Below are 21,912 nucleotides of genomic sequence, written 5' to 3' on the forward strand. Positions count from 1 at the left end.
GCAAGCTGCCAGGTCTGGGACTTGAACTACAGTCAGCCATGAGGTAGTCCAGCACCTTAACAACCATGCCACCTGCCAGCCCAACTGGTAAGATTTTTTTAAATAAGTATTTAATGTTATTTATTTGTTTGTTTTTTTTTATTTTAATTTGATCAGAGAGGAACAGAATGAAGAGAGAGAAAGGGAAAGCAAGACACCAGGTCTGGGACTCAGACTGCAGTCCAGCGCCCTTAACCACCACGCCATCTGACGGCCCCTCCAATTTGTAAGATTTTTAGTAAGACTAGAGCCATTTGAAATTCTAGGGTGTTAGCCCAGGATTTTCAATTTCTTTTTCTTTTTTTTTCTTATTCAAAGAATTATTTTAAAAATTTTTAACTTTCTTAATTGGTTTATTTCAGTTTGACCAGAGAGGGACAGAGGGAGAGAGAGAGAAAGCAAGCCGCCAGGTCCAGGACTTGAACCATGGTCGGCCATGTGGGAATCCAGTGCCTTTAGCCACCATTCCCCCTGCTGGCCCCAGGATTTTTAATTTCTTAAAAATAACTTTATTTGGAGCCTCAGCGGATAGAGCTGCTTAAGTGATCTTCATGACTAGCTTTCTTTCTCTTCTTCTTTGTGGGCAGTAGTGTGGTTTGATAGCTTAATGACTGAGATGAATTGTAAAAGTCTGGAACTAGTTGTCTTCTAACCTTTTTAGCCCTTGGGACCCATATTGCTGGATGATAAGGACCTCTAAGCGGGACACCTTGCTTTATTCTCTTCTACTGCCATTCTTTTTCTCTTCTCTCTTCTGCAGTCTCTTGGATTATCCTTTTTCCCCTCTGTGCATAATGTCCTAATGTTGCGTGCTTTATCTTTTCTGTTAATTGACAGAAGGAGCCAGGCTTATATGGAAATTGTACTTGTATCCATAAATATTAACTACCCACAGAAGTAGAAGTCCTGGAGATTTTTTTCAGGTTAACTCTGCTTTCCACAGACACGATATTTCTGATGTTTCTAGTACAGCAGCAACTTTGATATCTGATGTATAACTTTGCAATGAAAGTTCCATATTTATTGTAACAGGATGACTGCAATAAGATACCTGTCTTAGCGTCAGCCGATTGCATGGTTGTTAAGATGATAAAGGTGGCTGGATCTCACATGGCCGAGAATTAGGACCTCACAGCTTGAAAAATACGCTAGCCATGTGTGCGTGTGCGTGTGTGTCCAAAATCCAAAGAGGAGAGATAGAGGAGAAGGGACTGTGGTGTGGCTGTCCCCTATGTGGGATGCCTTCTCACTTTTTCCATCTCTCTACCCCACAACACGCAGTCATGCTTCCTTTGGCAAAATTTTTAAAAAATTTAAAAAAAAAAAAACCTCTCAGAAACATTGTTTTTCACATAAATTTTAGCACCCAGAATATTATTTTTAGATAGCATGAGTTTTGCCATAAATTCATAAATATATTTGTGTCTGAGCCTTGGTAGAAAATAAATTGAGTTTCTTTCTGGGTTTAGTTCTGAGGATGCACTGTGACTTTGATCAGATGTTGATCGTTTACAGAATCATTGCAGATCAGTGCAGAATCGCGGCTGCAGGACCACTGTTTGGTGAATGAAGCAGGCAGTTCAGCAGTTGAGCCCTTTTACCCTGAGCCTGGGAAGATGCAGTTGGACTATATCGTGTGGTGGCTTTAAAGAACAAAATGATAATTGTAATTCAGTTGCAGTATTCAGTAGTGCTGTTGATTTGATTTCCCTTCTCTTTACATCATTAGCTCAGTCTACCTTCATGTCTACCCTGGATTGTTTTTTTTGTTTATTTTTTTTTTTTTTTTTTTTTGAGAGGTTTCTGCTATAGGGCGCGTGTGCTCTCCAGAACGACAGAGACAGAGAGACAGAAAGTGAGAAACCACCCCCCAGGGGGGATGACCATGCTGCAATTCCTTCTCCAGTTCTCCTCTTGGGATCTTGGGCATGCACGCACACGCACCCAGCGTGAGTTTAAGCCACTGGGTCAGGGACTCGAACTGCGGTCGACTACATGGGAGTTCAGTGACATAGCCATTTACGCTAACTGCTGGTCCCTACCCTGGATTATTGAAACTCCTTTGACTGGTATCTACCTGCAGCCTTGCCCACCATTCCCTTTACTTTTCTTGTTGTGACCTTATCCTTCTGGAGCACTGATCTTGGATCATGTGCTTAAAATCTTAGGACTCCTGTTGCCTCCAGGTTAAAACGTAAACTTCTTAAGAGACATACAGAGCCCCTCAGTGCTGAGCCATCTTGTACCTCCTCCTTGGGGAACATTGAAAGACCGGCATTCCCGAATGTTCGTGTACTTTCTTTAGAACTGTCTTGCCATCCTTTCCTGCCTGTTTTTGTCATTTTTCTCTTTCCTCTCTTCATTCCTGTCTTATTTAACTCTTACTCATTTGTATCATTTTCGACTTTAGTTTCTTAATAGTTTAGGTATCCCCTGTTTTTAAAAACTATAATTATTTAATTTAATTTGTTGTTGTTACTGTTATTTAATTTGACGAGAGAGAGAGAGAAAGTGAGAAAGCAAGCCACCAGGTCTGGGACTCAAATTGTGGTCTGCCATGTGGGAGTCCAGCACCTTAACCGAAAAGCCACCTGCCGGCTTCTAGGTGTTCCCTCTTAATGACCCTCCACAGTGCCATGCCCCTCTCAGCTGTAAAGGTGTGTTCAGGTGTCTCTTTTCCTAGTTATAGTGTAAGCTTTTCAGGTTAAAGCTGTCTCGGTTAGTATTGTGTTTCCTGCACCTGCGAGGCACTCAGTTATTACTTGTTACATAAATATTTGAATTTTCCCCCAGTAGTAACTGGGATTTTTGTTCATTCATTCATTCAGTCTCAGTTGGGCATTGTGGTTTGAGGTGGATGGTCAGAATTTTGGATGCTTTCAATGCCCAGGGACTTCAGTGAAATTAATTGGACCAAATGCAATCTTTATCTTATTATAATCTAACCATTTGAGGTTAAAATAGGAACAGGGCTATACCAGTCATTTACTTATCTATAGATTCTTTGTTAAATTGGAATGTCTCCACCCAAGATTTTATGAAGGGAATGCCAATCCTGCCACAAATAATCTTTGCATTTAGATCTTGGAGAATGCAGAGCCCAGGTCTGTCCTGAGCTGGCAGTCAAATGCAAAGCATAAGTGTCCCCTCCTTCTCCTCCCTCCACAGAATTTTGTTTTATACACAAAATAGTTTAAACTTTAACATTCCTCCCCTTGTTAGGGGTAGCTTTAAGGATTATGCAAATGAGGATAGAGACAATGGCACTAGTTTGCCTCTGATGCGTAGAGTAGATTTTTGAGTTGCTGGAGTGGTTGGGGGAGTTTCCTGCTTTTGAGCACTGTTGGGTGGGCCCATATCTTCTGCTGGGTGCCTTGTTAGTGGCTGTCACCAAGATAGCATGCTCTTAACGTGCTCCACACCCTGGGGCTGGCTCTTGGCTCCAAGAGTTTTGTTGTCCTTGCTGCTTTGGGGAAATTAATATATAAAGGTGTCCTGTTTTTTGTTTTTTTCTCCATGCAGTCCTTTATAGTCTATAGTACTAAGTCCATTGTCCAGTGAAAACATTTTGTGTTTTCTTGCCAAGCTAATTCACTTAGTTATTAGTATTTTGCCTTCTCTGGGGACTCTGTGTTAGCAAAGTTAAGGTTGCCGCAGAGGCGTGCTTTGTGTGGCCGATGAAGACCATTTTGATGCCCTGGTGTCTGAGAAATGACAAATGCTACATGAAGTAACATCAGTGGTGACACACACTGAAACACAGTCACAGCCTGCCAGAATGCAATCTTAAGTCACAACAGCAATGACAAAGGTCTTTAATCATTGGGCATTGCCAACCTGGACCTTGTGATGCAGGGGATCTGCTGATAAGACAGTCAATATAATTTTATATGAAATGTTAACAGACTTGATGGTAGGGAGCAGAGGAGATAAACTAGAATTAGATACATTGGGGCACTGAATCATACAGTAGAACTATAAAAAAGCATAAGCCAGGGCTGTTAAATGAAATGAACTCTGCCCTTGTGGAATCCATCATCTTTCTTAGAAGCTCAGAGTGAGAATCTTGTGCCTCGCTTAGGTGCTGTGAAGAGCTGTGTTAGGGCCACCGCCAGCAGACTGATGGGAGGACTGCCCACCTTGCTTAGAGTCTCCTCTCTCTCCAAGTGTTTCCCTTCGCATCTGACCTCCTTCCTACTACAGCTGCATGAGAATACAGAACTGTTAAAGAAATCGTTTAGAAACAGTACAAACCATTAGATCGAAAACTGGGGTGTGTGTGTGTGGTGGGGAGGGGGTTGAGACTAAAACACGAGAAGAATAAATATGCTAAAATGCCAGAAAAGACAGTAACAGTTTTAGACCCTGGGAAAGAAACATCAACCAAGCCTAAAATCAGACCATCTCATCAGTTCAGAGGCTCAAAACACTCGTGCCAAGAGGCAGTTAGGATTCGTCAAGGTAACACAACTCCAGTGTCAAGCAGGACCTCTGAGTGTTTCTTACTGCCACTTGCAGTTCTTTGAAGTGTTCCCCGTAGATGTCCCCGCTCATGATGGAAAGCAGGACCTCAAGGGCCTCTCTTTTGCTCGTAGTTGATCCCTCACAACCTTTTGGACTCTAGGGAGCTCCAAGTTACTCTACCAGGTGCCCCAGATGGTACCTGCACCCCTCTTCTGCCCCTGTTGCTGGCCTGCAGCTGAGCCCCTCCCTAGCCGTCATTGCATGGATGCCTTTTTTTTTTTTCCCAATAAAGAATGACTAGCACCTGATTTTAAATGTTGAAAATAAATTGTTGGGAAACTGATACGTCTGTTGAAAATGTATTATGCTTTCTATCACCCCAAAATTGTCCACTTACATTTCAGGATCATTTTATCTTTTATTTGAATTGATTTATTTCTCTTTTAGTTTTTGCTGTAGGGGACCTGCACTCACTGGGGCAGGGTGGGAGTGGAGGGAAAGTGAGAAAGCCCCTCTCCCCTAGTGGGGATGGCCCTGCCACAGTTTCTTCTCCTCTAGTCTCCTTTCAGGATCTTGGGCATGCATGCACACCCTCCTGGCATGTTTTACAAGTTGTGGTGGCCAGGACTCTCAAACCACTCATCCGGCCATGTGAAATCCTACTGCCTTAACCACTGTGCTCTGGCCTGGTCCTCTGTGTATGTGTATTTTACTGCCAGAAGATGTGTACATGAAACAGAAGGAGAGAGTCCCCTTGATAGGAAGTGGTCACGCCACATTCCCTTCTCCATTTCTCCATCTTGTCAGGATTTGCAACACGCTCGCACACATACCTGGAGTGTTTTTCAAGCTGCTGGAGCCCAAATTTGAACCGTATTTGGCCATGTGGAATCCAGTTCCCTTAACCACTAGTATACAGGGCTGGCCCAGAACCATTTTATTCTTTAAAAAGAAGTGAAGCAAATCAAAACCACCAACTAGTCAAATAGCAAGCCCATTCTCTGTACCCAGTACATTCCTGAAAGCGTCATAAAATCAGATTTCTGAACATTAAATGACTTATCAGTTAGGGAGATTTTATATCAAGAGAACTAGCAATCTTGTTAAAACCCCACATTTTCGTTCCTGTTGGTCTTGATGCTTGGGACGTGCTGCCACTCAGCAAGGGTTTTCCAAGCAGACATGGTGAGGAAGGGCTTTTCTGTGACCTGGAGTGGGGTAAGAAGACTGCCGTGGAGCCTTTGTTCTGTGGACAGTGCTAAATATGAGAGTATAAAGGTGGGTAAGATAGATCAGAGTCCCTTCTAGAATCTCAAAATGTCTTCACGGTAGAAGGTGGTGTTGCTGGGATTTACATGGTAACCAGTAGTTATTTTATGCATTTTAACTGTTGCAGAGCAGAAATAACACTGCCCTTGCCTCTGAGCTCCGAGGTTGGTACCCTGTCCCTCTACCAGAGCCCTCCTGTGGCTGCTTCACATAACATCTTGAAATAGGCTCTGAGGATAGAGGAATTAAGAGAAACTGCAGTGGGGCCAGCAGGTGGTTATTAAGGTGCTGGACTTTCATATGGCCAACTACAGTTTGAGTCCTGGACCCAGCAGCTTGAAAATGATGCTGAGCTTGTGTGTATAGGTGTGCACACACATGCACATGCCCAAAATCTCAGGAGGAGAATAAAGAAGGGATTGTGATGTGGCTGTCCACCCTGGGGGTTGATTTCTCACTTTCCTTATCGCTGTCTCTCTAGCGAGTGCACATGCCCTATGACCAAAAAAGAGAGAGAAAACCAGGACTGTATACTATATAGCCTCTCAGCCCAACTGAGAACTCACCTAGCAGTTTAGAGGGAGAGTTCAGCTAAAAAATAAAAAGTAACAGGCCATCTGGGATCAGCTTATGTCTCTGGACTCCCACATGGCTGACCATGGTTCAAGTCCTGGATACAGCAGCTTTAAACTCAATGCTGGGCACGTGTGCATGTGTGCCCCAAACCCCAAGAGAATGGAGGGATTACAACCTGGCCATCCCCCCAGGGGGTGATTTCTCACTATCTGTCTCTCTCCAGTGAGCACATGGATTCATAGCAAAAATCTTTAAAAAAAAAAAAAAAGAAGGAAGAAAGAAAGAAAAAAATAACAGGCTATTTATTTATTTATTCTTTATTCATTATGCATGCATGCACAGAGTGGGAAAGAGCGAGGGAGAGATGAACACCTCTGTAGGGTGTCCTCATGCCATGGTGCCATCTTCTAGTCCTCCAGCCCATCAGATCCTGGGCATTCATGCATGTCCCCAGTGTATTTCAGGCTGACTGGGTCAAGGATTCAAACCAGAGCTGCTATATGGGATCCAGCCTCTCTAGAGTAGCACATTACCACTGCACCACCAAGCCAGCCCTAGGCCATTTTTAATGGACAATCATTTGTAATATTTAATATTTTTTTACTCTCATACTTGCATCATTTTTATTCTTTTGGATGATGTCTATTGAACTTTAAATTTGTTTCTAAATAAGGTACAATTTTATTTGAACATAAACAACCTAAATGTTGGCCATCAACTATGCATTAGATGTGTTTTATTTCACGTTTCGGCTTATTCTGTTTTCACCAAAATTGGGAGCTTACAATCAACCATTCCCTGTCCCCCTTTAAACTCTTAGTACACAAGAGTTGGTTTAATGCACCCAATATAGGGCGGGCCCTGTAGCATGGCAACGAGGCCCTGTGCAGAAGGGCTGGGAAATCATAGGATCAGGTAGGGTTCGTGTCCCAGCCCAATTGTCTTTAAAATACATGCGGGGCAGGGTGGCATAGCTGTAGTGTCTCTAGACTCCCACATGGCCGACTGCAGTTCAAGTCCCAGACCAAGTGGCTTGAAAATCACGTTGGGCAAGTGTGTATGCTGGCCTAAGATCCTGGAAGGGGAACGGAGGAGAAGGGATTGCAGCATGGCCATCCCCCTGGGGGGCAGTTTCTCAGGTTCCTTCTTACTGTTTCTGTCTCTGTCTCTCCTGTGAGCGCACACACCCTAAGGCAAAAACCTCTTAAAAAAATAATAAAACATGCTAGTTACATGCATGCATACCTAGGACCTTGACAGGATGGAGAATTGGAGAAAAAGGATTGCAGTATGACCAGAGACTCTCTATCTCTTCCTCTCTGTCTCTTTGTCTCTGTCTCTTGTGCTCATGTGAGCTCTGGTATAAAAACAAACAAGAATATAATAGTCTCCTATAAGTATATATGAAATTTTTAAAAATATAGTGATTTCCAGTGTATAAGTCTCATTGATGTTGGATATCCCTATCTCTTATTAGAACTATGATAATTCAGAGAAGTAACACTTGGTAGGAAATGTCCTTGAAATGAACAGAGGTTCCCCGCCCCCATTGTGGATAATAATTGTGATTATTGACTGTTCACTTTGTGGCTTAATCTTGTATTTCTCACAACTGTCTCTGAGTAGGTGCTATCATCCACACCTTAAAAAAAAAAAAATTAAGATGAGGAGAAACAAGATGAAGAAGTAACTTGCCAAGGACACACAGCCAGTAAGCTGGAATAGCAACCCAGCCAGTCTGCATGGCCCAGGCTCTAAAACCAGTGCACTGTACATTGCCAGAGGTAGCCTAAAAATAGTCCCGGAAGCACTCCATCGGGTAGGGTGTCTGTATGGGAATTTCTCCAGTTGCTGTGAACCTTAGCAACATTTGGCAGCATTCAATACTATGGAGAGAGCCCCTCACTCTCCTCTTCCCTGTTTTCACACCACTGTAAGGCTTCTTTGTAGGCTTTCTGTTTTCAGTCTATCCTAAAATCCTGCTGATCTTTCTGAGAGTCTCTTCCTCAGTCTTCCTAGGGCTGAAGTTCTCAACTTTGATTGCATTTGCAGTCACTTGGAGGGTTTAAAAAAAAAAAAACAACCTGCTCCTTGGCCTCACCCCCTGGAGGTTCTAATTTAATTGGCCTGGGTATCAAGAGTTTTGAAAATTCCCTAGGTAATTATGACATGCAGCCCAGGCTGAAAACGACTGCCCTGGGCTGTTTATCTGCACTTACATCCCTCACCTGCCCCTCTTGGAGTCTTTTCCATTTAGCCCAGAACCCACAGTTCATCACTTTATTATCTTGCCCCTTGCCTCGCCTGACAGGGCCTCCTAGCAGTCTGCTCTGCTGTCCTGAAGCCATCCAATAATTTATAGCCTCTCAACTTTCAGAATCCTGCAGAGGGTAATCACAACGTCGTGTGGATCCGGACTACTCCACATTCATGGTCTCAGATCTCAGCTAGGCCTCCAGTGCTCGCTGGCAGTCCTGCCTGTCTATATTTATCTCTGTCGCCCATTTACTGACAGAACCTCTTCTAAACTTCGCTGTTCTAGTACATTCTTGGCAGCTGACCTACTCTGACTTCACACTATGTATCCTTGTCATGCGGTTAATTATTTTCTTTTCTCTCTCTTTACCTTTCGACCCTCCCCTTAGCCTATGTACTCAGTCTTCAAAAATTAAACTGAAAATAATAATTCTGCTCCACCTAGATGGAGATACTCTGGGCCTTTCAGTCACTGTTAGGTTTTGGGAGAAATGAGCCTTTATTCATTGTTATCACATCTTACTTCCCATTCATTTACTTTATAAGTAATTTTTATTTGTCTACCCATATGCCCCACCAACTGCCTATGTCTACGAAAAGCGTTCAGAGGTCGCCAAGTACATTCTTACTCAGTGAACATTTCATCATGACTTCTTGGAAGTATTTGCTGTTGTTTTTTCTAGAACCCTTTAAAAAAGGAAACAGCCTAACCCCAAAAACCCTGCTCTGACTGTACCCTCATCCTGGCTGTCTCTATACTTTCTGGTCTCTACTATCTGGGCTCTCTCAGTCTCCATGCATTACTGGTTCTGTGAGCTCTGTTAGTTGCAGTGTATTCATTCTTGGCCATCTTAATAGCATCAGCTACCTGGGAGAACATATGTATTTACTGTGAATGGCTTTTTATTTCTTTTTTAATTAAAAAAATTTTTTTTTGCTAGAGAGCATCTAACTTTCTCCAGTGAGACAGAGAAAGGAGAGGAGAAATCACCCCACCCCCACCCCCACCATGGGGAATGGTCACGCTGCAATCCCTTTTTCTCCATCTCTCTCTTCTTTGGGGATTTTGGGCACACGGACATGCCTGAGGTGTTCCTCAAGCCGTTTAGTCTGGGACTCACACCGCACAGTCGAACATGCGAGATCTAGCTGCCTTAACCACCAGGCCGCAGAGCCAGCCTTGGCTATCAACATTTTATCTCGAAGCTAACCTTCCTTATGCATGCGTGTGTGTGCTAATTTATTCAACATTTATTCAGACTCTTTTTATTTCATTGAGTGTGTGTTGTACTATGTGTCATTACTTGCTGGGCTAGGCTTTCTCAAGTGTGGTTTACTGCCAGCTGTGTCATGCTTATTTGGGATTGAAAATGCAGCTTCCTAGGATCTTCAGTTGGTCCACTGAGTTGTGATCTCTACCTGTGAGCATTATATAAACTAAAAGCCACTCGTCTCCTGAGTACGACATATTGCCACTTACTGTCTTAAGAATAACTTTACTGGGACCAGCAAGGGCAACTGCGGTTCAAGTCCCAGACCCAGTGGCTTGAAAATCACGCTGGACATATGTGCCTGCATGCTGAAAATCTCAGGAGAAGAATGGAAGAGAAGGAATTGAGACATGACCATCCCCCCCTGGGGGGGGGCTTTCTCACTTTCCCTTTCTCTGTCTCTCCCTGGTGAGCACACACACCCTACGGAAAAAAAAGGATAACTTTATTTGAAGTTAATGTGCTAAAAAAAATACTCATCACTCTCTTCCCTCTCTCATTGTGCCCAGGTTTTATGAATGGCACTACTACTAGTTACCTAAGCCTGAACCTGAGAGTCATCCATGCCCACCCCCCACCATCCCTCTTTAGTCCATACCAGCCAAGGCCCATGAATTCTGAATTCTCACTTTCCCTAACGCTTTGTTTCTTTTGCTTTCTCCTACTGTCATATTGGTTTGTGCATCTATCTTTTTTCTTTTGGCCCTGTGTGTTTTCCCACACATTCCATCTCCCCTGTCTGTACTTCTCAATTCTATAATAATAAAACAAGCCTGATGGTTTCCTTCTCATCATTCATGGTGATTTCTTCTAGAGGACGAGCTTTAGGCGTTTTTAGCCTCGTCTGTGAAGGCAAGGAAGAGTTGATAGCAAAGAGGAGTTCTAACACAGTGCTTCCCAAGCGTGCACGTGTCTGTGAGTCACCTGGAGACCTTGTTAAAATGGAGAAGGGACTGCAGCATGGCCATCTGCCCCAGGGGTGATTTCTCACTTTCTGTCTCTCTGTCTCTCCTGCAAACGCACATGCCCTATGGCAAAAATCTCTCTCTCAAAAAAATAAATGAATAAAAAGAGAAGTGCAGACTCTGTTTTAGTAGTTCTGGAGGTGAGGCCCGAGCTCTTGAATTTCTAAGTCCCCAGGTGATGCTGGTCAGTGGGCATTTAGATATGAAAGTCTGAGAATCAACACCTAGGAAAAGTTAGATGTTTCCTTCTCTCTCCCCTCAATGTTCTAAATACAATTTGGTTCTAGTCTGTATCCTGGTGCGCTTAGAGACTGTACAAAAGCTGCTTCTGAGTGAGAGGTGGCCTGTGAACATGTGAGAACCACCTCTCCTAGTGAAAACACACAGAAATGCTATAATGATCCCCAGTACACACACACACACACACCCTGAAAATTAGAAAGGAACATCTTGGGCCAGCCCATGGCCTAGGGGGTAAGGCAGCTGCATCTCACATGGCCAACTGTGTGGTTTGAGTTCTGAACCCAATGGCTTGAAAAAACACACTAGGAACATGTGTGCGAATGCCCCAAATTTTGAAGGAAAAGGGATTTCTGGCATGACCTTGCCCCATCAGGGGTGCTTTCTCACTTGTTCTCTTTGTCTCTTTGTTTCTATTGAGCAAATGTACATGCCCTCTGGTAAATTTTTAAAAAAAAAAAAAGAAAGGAAGGAAAAGGAGTGAGGAATAAGAAAAAATCTGTATGTTCCCTCAGTGAGGTTGTCGTAGTGCTAATTCCAATCCCAGTGATATTTCTGCATTGTTTTCCACTTACTGACTTTTTCTCTCATTAAGTGTTGTATATTCCCAGCTCTTCATACATACCTGGGAATTTTTTTTATTACATGCCAGATATTTTCAGTTTCATTTTGTTGGGAACTGGGTATTTTTGTATTTTGGGGCCCTTGTCCCATCACCTCAGTTCAGAGCAGCCTGCTGTCCCCTGCCCAGGTTCCCTTTCCCTCCATCATGGCCTGGACATTGTCTCAAAGCAATAAACTGAAGCAAATATAGGATTCGCCATGTTTCAGTACTCACTGTCTTTCGTTACCTGCTATCTAGTTTCTTAAAAACGGTTGGTTCTGGGGGCCGGCAGGTGGCATGGTGGCTGAGGCTCTGGACTCCCACATGACTAACTGCGATTCAAGTCCCAGACCTGTTGACTTGCTTTTTCACATTCTCTTTCTCTTGAGTGCATACACCCTATAGCAAGTTAAACCTCAACGACACTAATAAAATTAAGTAATTCTTTTAAAAATTATAATAAAAACCTGTTGTTTCCATATTTGTCTTATCTTTATAAGTCATTTCAAGTGGGAGAGTAAATCCAGTCTGGCTTCTTCATTTTATCTAAAAGTTGAAGGTGTGGGGGTGGAAATGGGGGAGACAAGAAGTCTTTTTTAAGGTTTTTGCCTTAGGGTGCATGTGCTCACTGGAAGGGCAGAGAGAGGGGAAAATGAGAAATCACCTCTCTTCCTACAGGGCATGGTCATACTGCAATCCCTTCACCTCCATTCTCCTCCTGAAATTTTGGATGTGCACGCACACATGCACACATGCACCCAACCTGAGTTTCGAGCCACCAGGTTCAGGACTTGAACCATGATCAGCCATGTGGGAGTCCAGTGCTTTAGACACCATGCCTCCTGGCCCCAAGACTAGATTCTTACCCTCTGTGCTTCTATAACAGAATTTCAGAGACTGGGTAATTTACAATGAGCAGAAATTTATTTGGTTCATGGTTCTAGAGCTTGGGAAGTCCAAAAAGCAATGTGCTGGCCTCTAGTGAGGGCCTTCATGTCATGTCATCCAATGGCAGAAGGGTCAGAGAGTGCACAGGGCAGAGGAAGTTGGGTCAGACTCATCCTTTTTATCAAGAACCGACTCCTATAATCACAGCATTAATCCACTTATGAGTGCAGAGCCCATAGGACCTAATCACCTGTAAAGGTTTCACCTCCTAAAATTATGACAACAGCAATTACTTTTTTAAAAAAATTATTATTTTATTTTATTTATTCATTCATTCATTTTTTAATTTGACCAGAGAGTGACAGATGTTGAGAATGAGAGAGAGGAAGCAAAAGCAAGCTACCAGATTCAGGACTCAAACCCTGGTCAGCTATGTGGGAGTGTCCAGCACCTTAACCACCACGCCACCTGCTGGTCCCAACAGCAATTACATTTCAACATGAACTTTGGGTTTGTTTTCTGGTACTTGTGGAATGACAGAGTCAAGGCTATTTGTAATAGCCCCAAACATTAAACAACCCAACTGTTCACCAACAGAAGATAGATAAATAAAATGAGCTATATTAACACAAGAAATACTATAATGAGGATAAATGAACTATAACTAAATGTAACAGCATGGTTGACTCTTACAATGATAATGTTGAGGAAAAGAAACCAGACACAAAAATGTTCATGGCAATGGGATTTTATTTATTTATTTATTTATTTATTTTTTGTAAGCCAGGGGATGTGTATACTTACCAGAGAGAGAGGGGAAGAAAGCACCCCTGGGTTGGGCCACAGTCAAACCGTAATCTCTTCATTTCTCCATTCTGTTGAAATTTTGATCACATGCGTGCAGGCATCCAGTGTGTTGTTCAAGCCACCAGTTCCAAGACTCAAACCATGTAGTCGGCCAGGTGGGATCTGGCTCCCTTCACCGCTAGTCCACAGGACTGGTCCACATAAAAATTTTAAAGTGGCAGCACTAGTCTGTGGTGTTGGAAGTCAGAATAGTGATTTTCCTTGAAGGGGAGGGTAGTAAGAAGAAGGGGACATGCAGGGACTTCTAAAGGTGTCTGCTAACACTGTGTCTTAATTTCAATTCTGGTTACATGGGAGTTTCACTGTGAGAACATTCTTTGAACTATATGTATACTAATGCGTAATTTTACAGTAGGACATTATGCATCAATAAAATGTATTCATTACTCATACACAAGAAAAGCTCAAGACTACAAGGCAGAAGCATGCCAGGAGGGAGAACTGGATTCTCACTAAAGAACCCGGAACTGAGAAAGGGTAGTTCTCGGAATCCTGCCAGAGACCAAGTCGTCTATGTCAGGCCAAGGGTGGAAATGGGCACCCATGAGAAATTGTGTGTAGCGTGGAGATGCCACAGGCTCAAGTTCATATGTAGAAACCAGATGTAGGTAATGTAGAAACCAGATATGAAATCCTGAAATAAAAACTGGTTTGAAACCAGTAAACCTGTAAGACCCTGTCAGAGCCACTCATAAAACTGGCCAACTTGAAGCATTCCAGCACTGAGGCCACTTTTGAAGACTCCAGCAAATGGGTTGTAGATCACGACTCAAAAAAACAGCCATAGAGTGGATTATGATGTACTAGCAATGGCCAGAGCCATCGCTTCGCAGGCAAAGTTAATACATTCTTGCTCTGGAGTGTGGCTTTGTTGACATTTATAAGAGTTTTATAAGACTTTCTGTATGTGTGCCATTCCCTCCCACAACTCCTCAAGGGGCCAGCAGGTGACGTGGAGATTAAGGCGTTTGGATCCCACATAGGTGACTGCGAGGTTTGAATTCTGGACCTGGCAGCTTGAAAATTAGGTGCATTCATGCCTGAAATCCCAAGAGCCATCCCCCCAACCCTCGGGGTTGATTTATGCGCGCGTGCACACACACACACACACACACACACACACACACACACTCACACACACCATCTCAGGTAGAATACACATGCCCTGTGGCAAAAACAAAAACAACCTACAACTCCTTGGGAATGTGCCTTTTTGGCATTGTGTCTTCAGTGCATAGGATAATGTCTGGTGTACATTCAGGGCTTGGAATAGCTTGTTCAATTAGTGAGCTCTCAGTGGTCGACCAGCAAGCTCCACTGAGTGGTCACAAGCAGTACTGTGTGTTGAGCGTAGGGCTAGGTGTGGCTTTGTTGTGTGTGTGTTTTGGTGACCTAATGGATGTTCTTTTATCATTTTGAGAATATTTTAATTTGTACCTATAGGCTTAGTTATAGTACATAAGTTGTCTCCAAAGTAGGATCTTGTATCCCAGGAAGTAACACTACAAGCTAACCTCTTGGTATAAAAAGAAAAAATAAAAAGAAATACAGACAGAAACAGAGATGGGGAGAACAAATGAAAATGTTTTTAAATGTTTTGCAAATGTTTCTGCTCTACAGCCTTGCCAAATGCAAGAGAGGGGAGGAAATTGTGTGTGTGTGTGTGTGTGTGTGTGTGTGTGTGTTCATGCATTGGCTTACTTATGCATTTTTTAAATCTCTGGAAGGATAAGTAACTAACTATTAATGCTGAGGAAGCAGATGGGACTAGGGCAGAAGGGGGATGGGGGTGACAGGGAGACTTCTTTTATGAGAACCTCTTAGTATTTTTAGTGATTTGAATTATGTAAATACGTTGACAGTTCAACTAATTAAATATATGATCTAATTTTTTTCACCCCAACAATCTCAATGTTCTGTGCTGGGTGGGTTTCTCTAGATATTTGGTCTGCTGTTTTGTTAAAAATGAAATAGTGATCATTTTTGTGGTTCTATAAATTTTAGATCATGGTTTTGCTTCTATCTAGCCCTCTAGATGAACTCTGTAGATCAATATTTTCCAAACTAACTGTAGCAAAGGATTAGTTCTTTAAAATTTTCCAATCTGCCATAAACCAATATATATATAATATATATTTTTTGAGAGGTTTATGCTATAGGACACATGTGCTCACTAGAAAGACAGAGACAGAGAGACAGAAAGCAAGAAATCACTCCTCAAGGGGATGGCCATGCCACAGTACCTTCTCCTCCATTTTCCTTTTGGGACTTTGGGCACCCGCACATACATGCACCTGGCATGAGTTTAAGCCACCGGGTCTGGGACTTGAATTGCGGTTGACTACATGGGAGTCCAGGGACATAGCTATTATGACAGCTGCTGGTCCCACTGATATTTTGGTAAACTACAGTAAAAATAAATTGCTGATCACCTGCTTAAATATCATGTCAATGCCCAATGTTATCAAAGTTTCCAAAGCATTTTCTCAATTTCTTCTCGTTGCAGACCAGTAAAAACCAGCATGGGGACCAGACCCCATTTTGAGGAGCACTGCTAGACATGGTGCTTTATTATTTTCTGATACTTGATGTAGAATCAGAGATTAATACTTCCCTGTTTTTGTTTTTTTTTTTTTTTTTAAAGAGGTTTTTGCTATAGGGCACATGCAGTCACTGGAAAGACAGAGACAGATAGAAAGCGAGAAATCACCCCCCCAGGGGGGATGGCCATGCCACAGTTCCTTCTCCTTCATTCTCCTCTCGGGATCTTGGGCAAGCACACACACGCGCCCAGCATGAGTTTAAGCCACCGGGTCTGGGACTCAAACCTTGGTTGACTACATGGGAGTCCAGCGACATAGCCATTATGCTTACTGCTGGTCCCCCTGTTCTTTATGTTTCCTGTTGGTTTTAAAGTTTTCCATTGTAACCTGTTTCCTTTCTATCAAGATGTTTTTATGGCCTTATTTGGAACATAAGGTGTTTGCTGCAGCACACTCCTGCTGTAATTAGCTGGGAGTGAACTTGTGGCTAACTGGTCTGGATGGTAGTACTGGTTTATTTCCAGAGCCACTAATAAATGCACTCATAGTATATTTCATCAGCTCTAAAATACATTGATGCTGGTTTCTGTTTTTAATTTTTTTTCTGGTGCGTGCGCTTACCAGAGAGACAGCAAAAAATCAACCCTCCGGGGAGATGGCCATGCCACAATCCCTTCTTCTCCATTCCAGATGGGACTAGGGCAGAAGGGGGATGGGGGTGACAGGGAGACTTCTTTTATGAGAACCTCTTAGTATTTTTAGTGATTTGAATTATGTAAATACGTTGACAGTTCAACTAATTAAATATATGATCTAATTTTTTTCACCCCAACAATCTCAATGTTCTGTGCTGGGTGGGTTTCTCTAGATATTTGGTCTGCTGTTTTGTTAAAAATGAAATAGTGATCATTTTTGTGGTTCTATAAATTTTAGATCATGGTTTTGCTTCTATCTAGCCCTCTAGATGAACTCTGTAGATCAATATTTTCCAAACTAACTGTAGCAAAGGATTAGTTCTTTAAAATTTTCCAATCTGCCATAAACCAATATATATATAATATATATTTTTTGAGAGGTTTATGCTATAGGACACATGTGCTCACTAGAAAGACAGAGACAGAGAGACAGAAAGCAAGAAATCACTCCTCAAGGGGATGGCCATGCCACAGTACCTTCTCCTCCATTTTCCTTTTGGGACTTTGGGCACCCGCACATACATGCACCTGGCATGAGTTTAAGCCACCGGGTCTGGGACTTGAATTGCGGTTGACTACATGGGAGTCCAGGGACATAGCTATTATGACAGCTGCTGGTCCCACTGATATTTTGGTAAACTACAGTAAAAATAAATTGCTGATCACCTGCTTAAATATCATGTCAATGCCCAATGTTATCAAAGTTTCCAAAGCATTTTCTCAATTTCTTCTCGTTGCAGACCAGTAAAAACCAGCATGGGGACCAGACCCCATTTTGAGGAGCACTGCTAGACATGGTGCTTTATTATTTTCTGATACTTGATGTAGAATCAGAGATTAATACTTCCCTGTTTTTGTTTTTTTTTTTTTTTTTAAAGAGGTTTTTGCTATAGGGCACATGCAGTCACTGGAAAGACAGAGACAGATAGAAAGCGAGAAATCACCCCCCCAGGGGGGATGGCCATGCCACAGTTCCTTCTCCTTCATTCTCCTCTCGGGATCTTGGGCAAGCACACACACGCGCCCAGCATGAGTTTAAGCCACCGGGTCTGGGACTCAAACCTTGGTTGACTACATGGGAGTCCAGCGACATAGCCATTATGCTTACTGCTGGTCCCCCTGTTCTTTATGTTTCCTGTTGGTTTTAAAGTTTTCCATTGTAACCTGTTTCCTTTCTATCAAGATGTTTTTATGGCCTTATTTGGAACATAAGGTGTTTGCTGCAGCACACTCCTGCTGTAATTAGCTGGGAGTGAACTTGTGGCTAACTGGTCTGGATGGTAGTACTGGTTTATTTCCAGAGCCACTAATAAATGCACTCATAGTATATTTCATCAGCCCTAAAATACATTGATGCTGGTTTCTGTTTTTAATTTTTTTTCTGGTGCGTGCGCTTACCAGAGAGACAGCAAAAAATCAACCCTCCGGGGAGATGGCCATGCCACAATCCCTTCTTCTCCATTCTCCTCTTGGGATCTTGGGCATGCACACACATGTGCCCAGCCTGAGTTTTAAGCTGCTGGGTCTGAGACTTGAACTGCTGTTGACTCCATGGGAGTCCAGCAATGTAACCATTATGCCATAGGCTGGTCATTAGGCCATAGGCTGATCCTCGGTTTTTTATTTTAATTTGTATTATTATTATTTTTACTAGAGAATACCAGAGAGACAGGGAGAGAAGGGGTGAAAGCACCTCCCAATGGGGCAGGCCAAGCCACAATCTCGTCTCCGTTTCTCCACTCCGTTGGGATTTGGGGCATGCATGCATACACACTCAGCATGTTTTTCAAACCACTGGGACTAGAATTCAAACTAGTGATTAGCCATGTGGGAACTGACTCCCTTAACCAATAGGCCATGGGGCCTACAGTAGTGGTTTTTTGTTTTGCTTTTTTAATCTTTTAGAAGGTCTCATTGGTTGTGTTTCACAATACTAAGTGAGGACTACCAACTGTTTGGCAGCAATATTAACATGTGACTGATTTCAGAGATGTTAAAATGTGGAAGTAGATGCACATGTCTTAAATTATCTTTTGGAGAGGGACCCATGATTGTTCTTGTGTCTAATCACTGTTGAGTACTTGGAAACTTGCTTACGAAAAGTACTTTCAGTATACTTATGGGAAGTAGGGAGGAAGTCTTTAGTAATTCCCTTTATTAACTTCACCTCTCTGCTGAATGGCATCTCTTCTTGCGACAGCACAATGTGAACTGGGCACATTCTCTCTTCTCTGATTGGCATGGCTTCCTTCATTAGGAGCTAAGCATCCTTGGAATGGATCGGTGGGAAGGTTGGCCAATTTATCTGTCACTTGTGTATCTTCTAGCGTCATTAATAGACATTTTTCTCCTAGTTGAGTGTTTTCCCCCCTTACTTTCAGCTTTCCTCTCTCCTATTCCTGCCATCCTGAGCTTATTAACATTAGGAGTTCCAGTTACCCCATCTTCTTGGTTCCCATGTTGGCTGCCTGGTATTTCATTTCCTTTTATATTTTCTAGACTGTTCATTATAGAAATCTCTCCAAGACTTCTGGTTACCCTTCCATATTTATCGGGTACGGATAGGATTCTATTTTACCTATTTTTATAGTTCTTCAGCCACTTCAATGGACGTTTGAAAGGAAGGGCAGTTACTGTGTGGGCTAACGCTGCCATTCATTTCTTCACTATGTATTTATTGAATATAATCTATGCCCAGTATAGTTCTAAGCACTAAGAACACAGCAGTAAATGCAGTCCCTTTAAACTCTGGCCTATGTTGGAACATTTCATTCTGCTTAGTTTTTATATTTCCAAACTGGAAGCTTAACTTGTTCTACTACCTTTCATTTTCAGAGTTCCTTTTACTTTACTTTATTTTATTTATTTTGCCGGAGGGTGCTTTTGCTTGCGGAGAGAAACAACCCACGAGGAATGATCACACCATAATCCCATCTCCATTTGTACTCTCCTTTCAGGACTTCGGCCATGCACACACAGGTGCCTGGCATGTTTCTAAAGCTGCCAGGTCCAGGACTCAAACTGCCCAGTAGGCCATATGGGATACATCTGTCTTAACCACACACCATGGGCTGGCCCTGTTTATTGTTTTTTCATTGCCAGAAGATGTGTACACTTGACAGGGGGAAAAAAAAGCCCATCCCCACCCCCGACTGTACATGGTTATGCTATCGCTTATTCTCCTTTTCTCCATCCTATCAGAAATTGGGGCATACATGCACATGTGACTGGCATGTATTTTAATCTTGGGACTGGGATCTGAAACGTTGTCAGCTCTGTGGGGTCCAGTTCCCATTGCATAGCACTTAATCACTGTACTATGGGGCCCGACAGAGCTATCATTTTAGGAGGACGTCAACTTTTAAAAATCTAAACTTAGGGGGGCCAGCAAATGATATGGTGGTTGGTGCACAGGACTACAGGACTCCCACATGGTCGACTGCAGTTCAAGTCTCGAACCTGGCTGCTTTCTCCCCTTCACCTCCCCTCCAACTCACATGCCCTGTCGCAAGTTAAAAATGATGATGATGATGATAAGTAAAATTAAATAAATGATATTTTTAATCTAAACTTAGAATTTATAGCTTGGTACATGTTTCATTTTGATTTGGCACTAATATATTCTCTAGAAATAACATGTGTGGTGTTTGCATTTTAGCCGATTACACCTCAACAAGAAGGCAACCGACAAACAGCCATATAGCAAGCTCCCAGGTGTCTCTCTTCTGAAACCGCTGAAAGGGGTAGATCCTAACCTAATCAACAACCTGGAAACGTTCTTTGAATTGGATTATCCCAAAGTAAGTACAAAGTCGTACTCATCGGGAATGGACTAAACTGTAATGTTTTGTTCTGTTTTGATTGATTTCCCCTCATGGTGAACTCTTAGAGTGGAGCTTTAACACTGTATAAGGTGAATGTTTTTACAGTTCACAATGATGTCAGCCTCATAAAATGTTAAGCCTTGGTGGTAGTAGTCATGGGGGTAGAAATAGGGCTGCCGAAGGGGTATAAATTCCTCTTCTCACCACCTGTATGCCCATTTGAAATAGAAATCCCCAAGTAAACCTCCTGGAACTCACCGTCTAGTGCCAGGTAGTTTGAATATAAATTTCTTGTTCCAAGAGAGTCGTGTGAAACTTGGGTAGGGGAGGCAGTGGATAGGAAGGCAGTGTTCAGTGACCTAAAATGGGTTGTAGGACAACTGGAACTAAATAGGAATGCCCTTGAGAAACTGGCTTGGAGCAAGAATAGGTTGCAGTTAGTGGCAAGGTGGGGCTTTATTTTACCTCACTTTTAGAAATTCTTTATTGTTTTGATTTTTAATTCTTTTTTTTTTTTTTAAGAGGTTTCTGTTATAGGGCGCGTGTGCTCGCCAGACAGACAGAGAGAGACAGAGACAGAAAGCGAGAAATCACCCCCCAGCGGGGATGGCACGCTGCAATCCCTTCTCCTCCGTTCTCCTCTCAGGATCTTGGGCACGCATGCACACACACCTGGCGTGAGTTTTAAGCCACCGGGTCTGGGACACAAACCACGGTCAACTACATGGGAGTCCAGTGACATAGCCATTACACTTAACTGCTGGTCCCTGATTTTTAATTCTTAATAGTACTGCTCATACAATTTATCTCTACAGTCTATATATCTATAAACTCATTGTATTCTCTTCTCTGGAGTTTCTTTGGAAGTATTCATTTTTTTAGCGTATAGTGTTTTAGAAGAACTGAGGGTTTCTTTGTTTTAATTTTTGTCAAAGGGCACCTGTACTTGTAGAAGTTAAGGGGAGCTCCTTGGCAAATGATTTTGCCATAGTCTCTTCTCCATTTCTCCATCCTGTTAGAATTTTGGGCACCCATGCACATGTGCCTAGTGTTTCCCAAACCATAGGGTCTGGGACTCAAACCGTGGGGTTGGCCATGTGGGATCTGCCTGCCTTAACCATTGAAGCAGCCCAGTATTCTTTGATTTTTTTGTAGTTAGCTCTATTGCAGCTTTTTATATTGCCTGTTGGAGACACTGCTTTTGAAAGGGTCTTTTAGAGTAGTAGATTACTTGTGACAAGATTACTTATCTTTAAATTTTTACCTTTTTAGTACAGTTCAATTTTCCTTTTGCAGTCTCTACTGATTTGCCTCAATTTTTACCCTATTCTCTCAGTTTTTCCGTAATTATTTTTGCTACTTAGAGATTCTTCTCTCTTATTTTTTTTTACAGAAGTGTAGCCCAAGTAGT

At 42.6% G+C, this 21,912-nt stretch overlaps 1 protein-coding gene across 2 annotated transcripts in view; it reads left to right on the top strand.

Annotated features, from left to right (window-relative positions):
- The window catches only part of UGCG (UDP-glucose ceramide glucosyltransferase), a 44,756-nt gene that overhangs the window by 6,497 nt on the left and 16,347 nt on the right, over positions 1 to 21,912 (top strand). For both annotated transcript variants that reach the window (XM_006142738.1, XM_006142737.1), the window contains one exon: positions 20,336 to 20,477. In XM_006142738.1, the coding sequence (XP_006142800.1) occupies positions 20,336 to 20,477 (142 nt within the window). The remainder of the gene's footprint in view (positions 1 to 20,335; positions 20,478 to 21,912) is intronic.

Source organism: Tupaia chinensis, unplaced genomic scaffold (genome assembly GCF_000334495.1).
Source record: "Tupaia chinensis unplaced genomic scaffold, TupChi_1.0 Scaffold000081_1, whole genome shotgun sequence".
Lineage (NCBI taxonomy): Eukaryota > Metazoa > Chordata > Mammalia > Scandentia > Tupaiidae > Tupaia > Tupaia belangeri.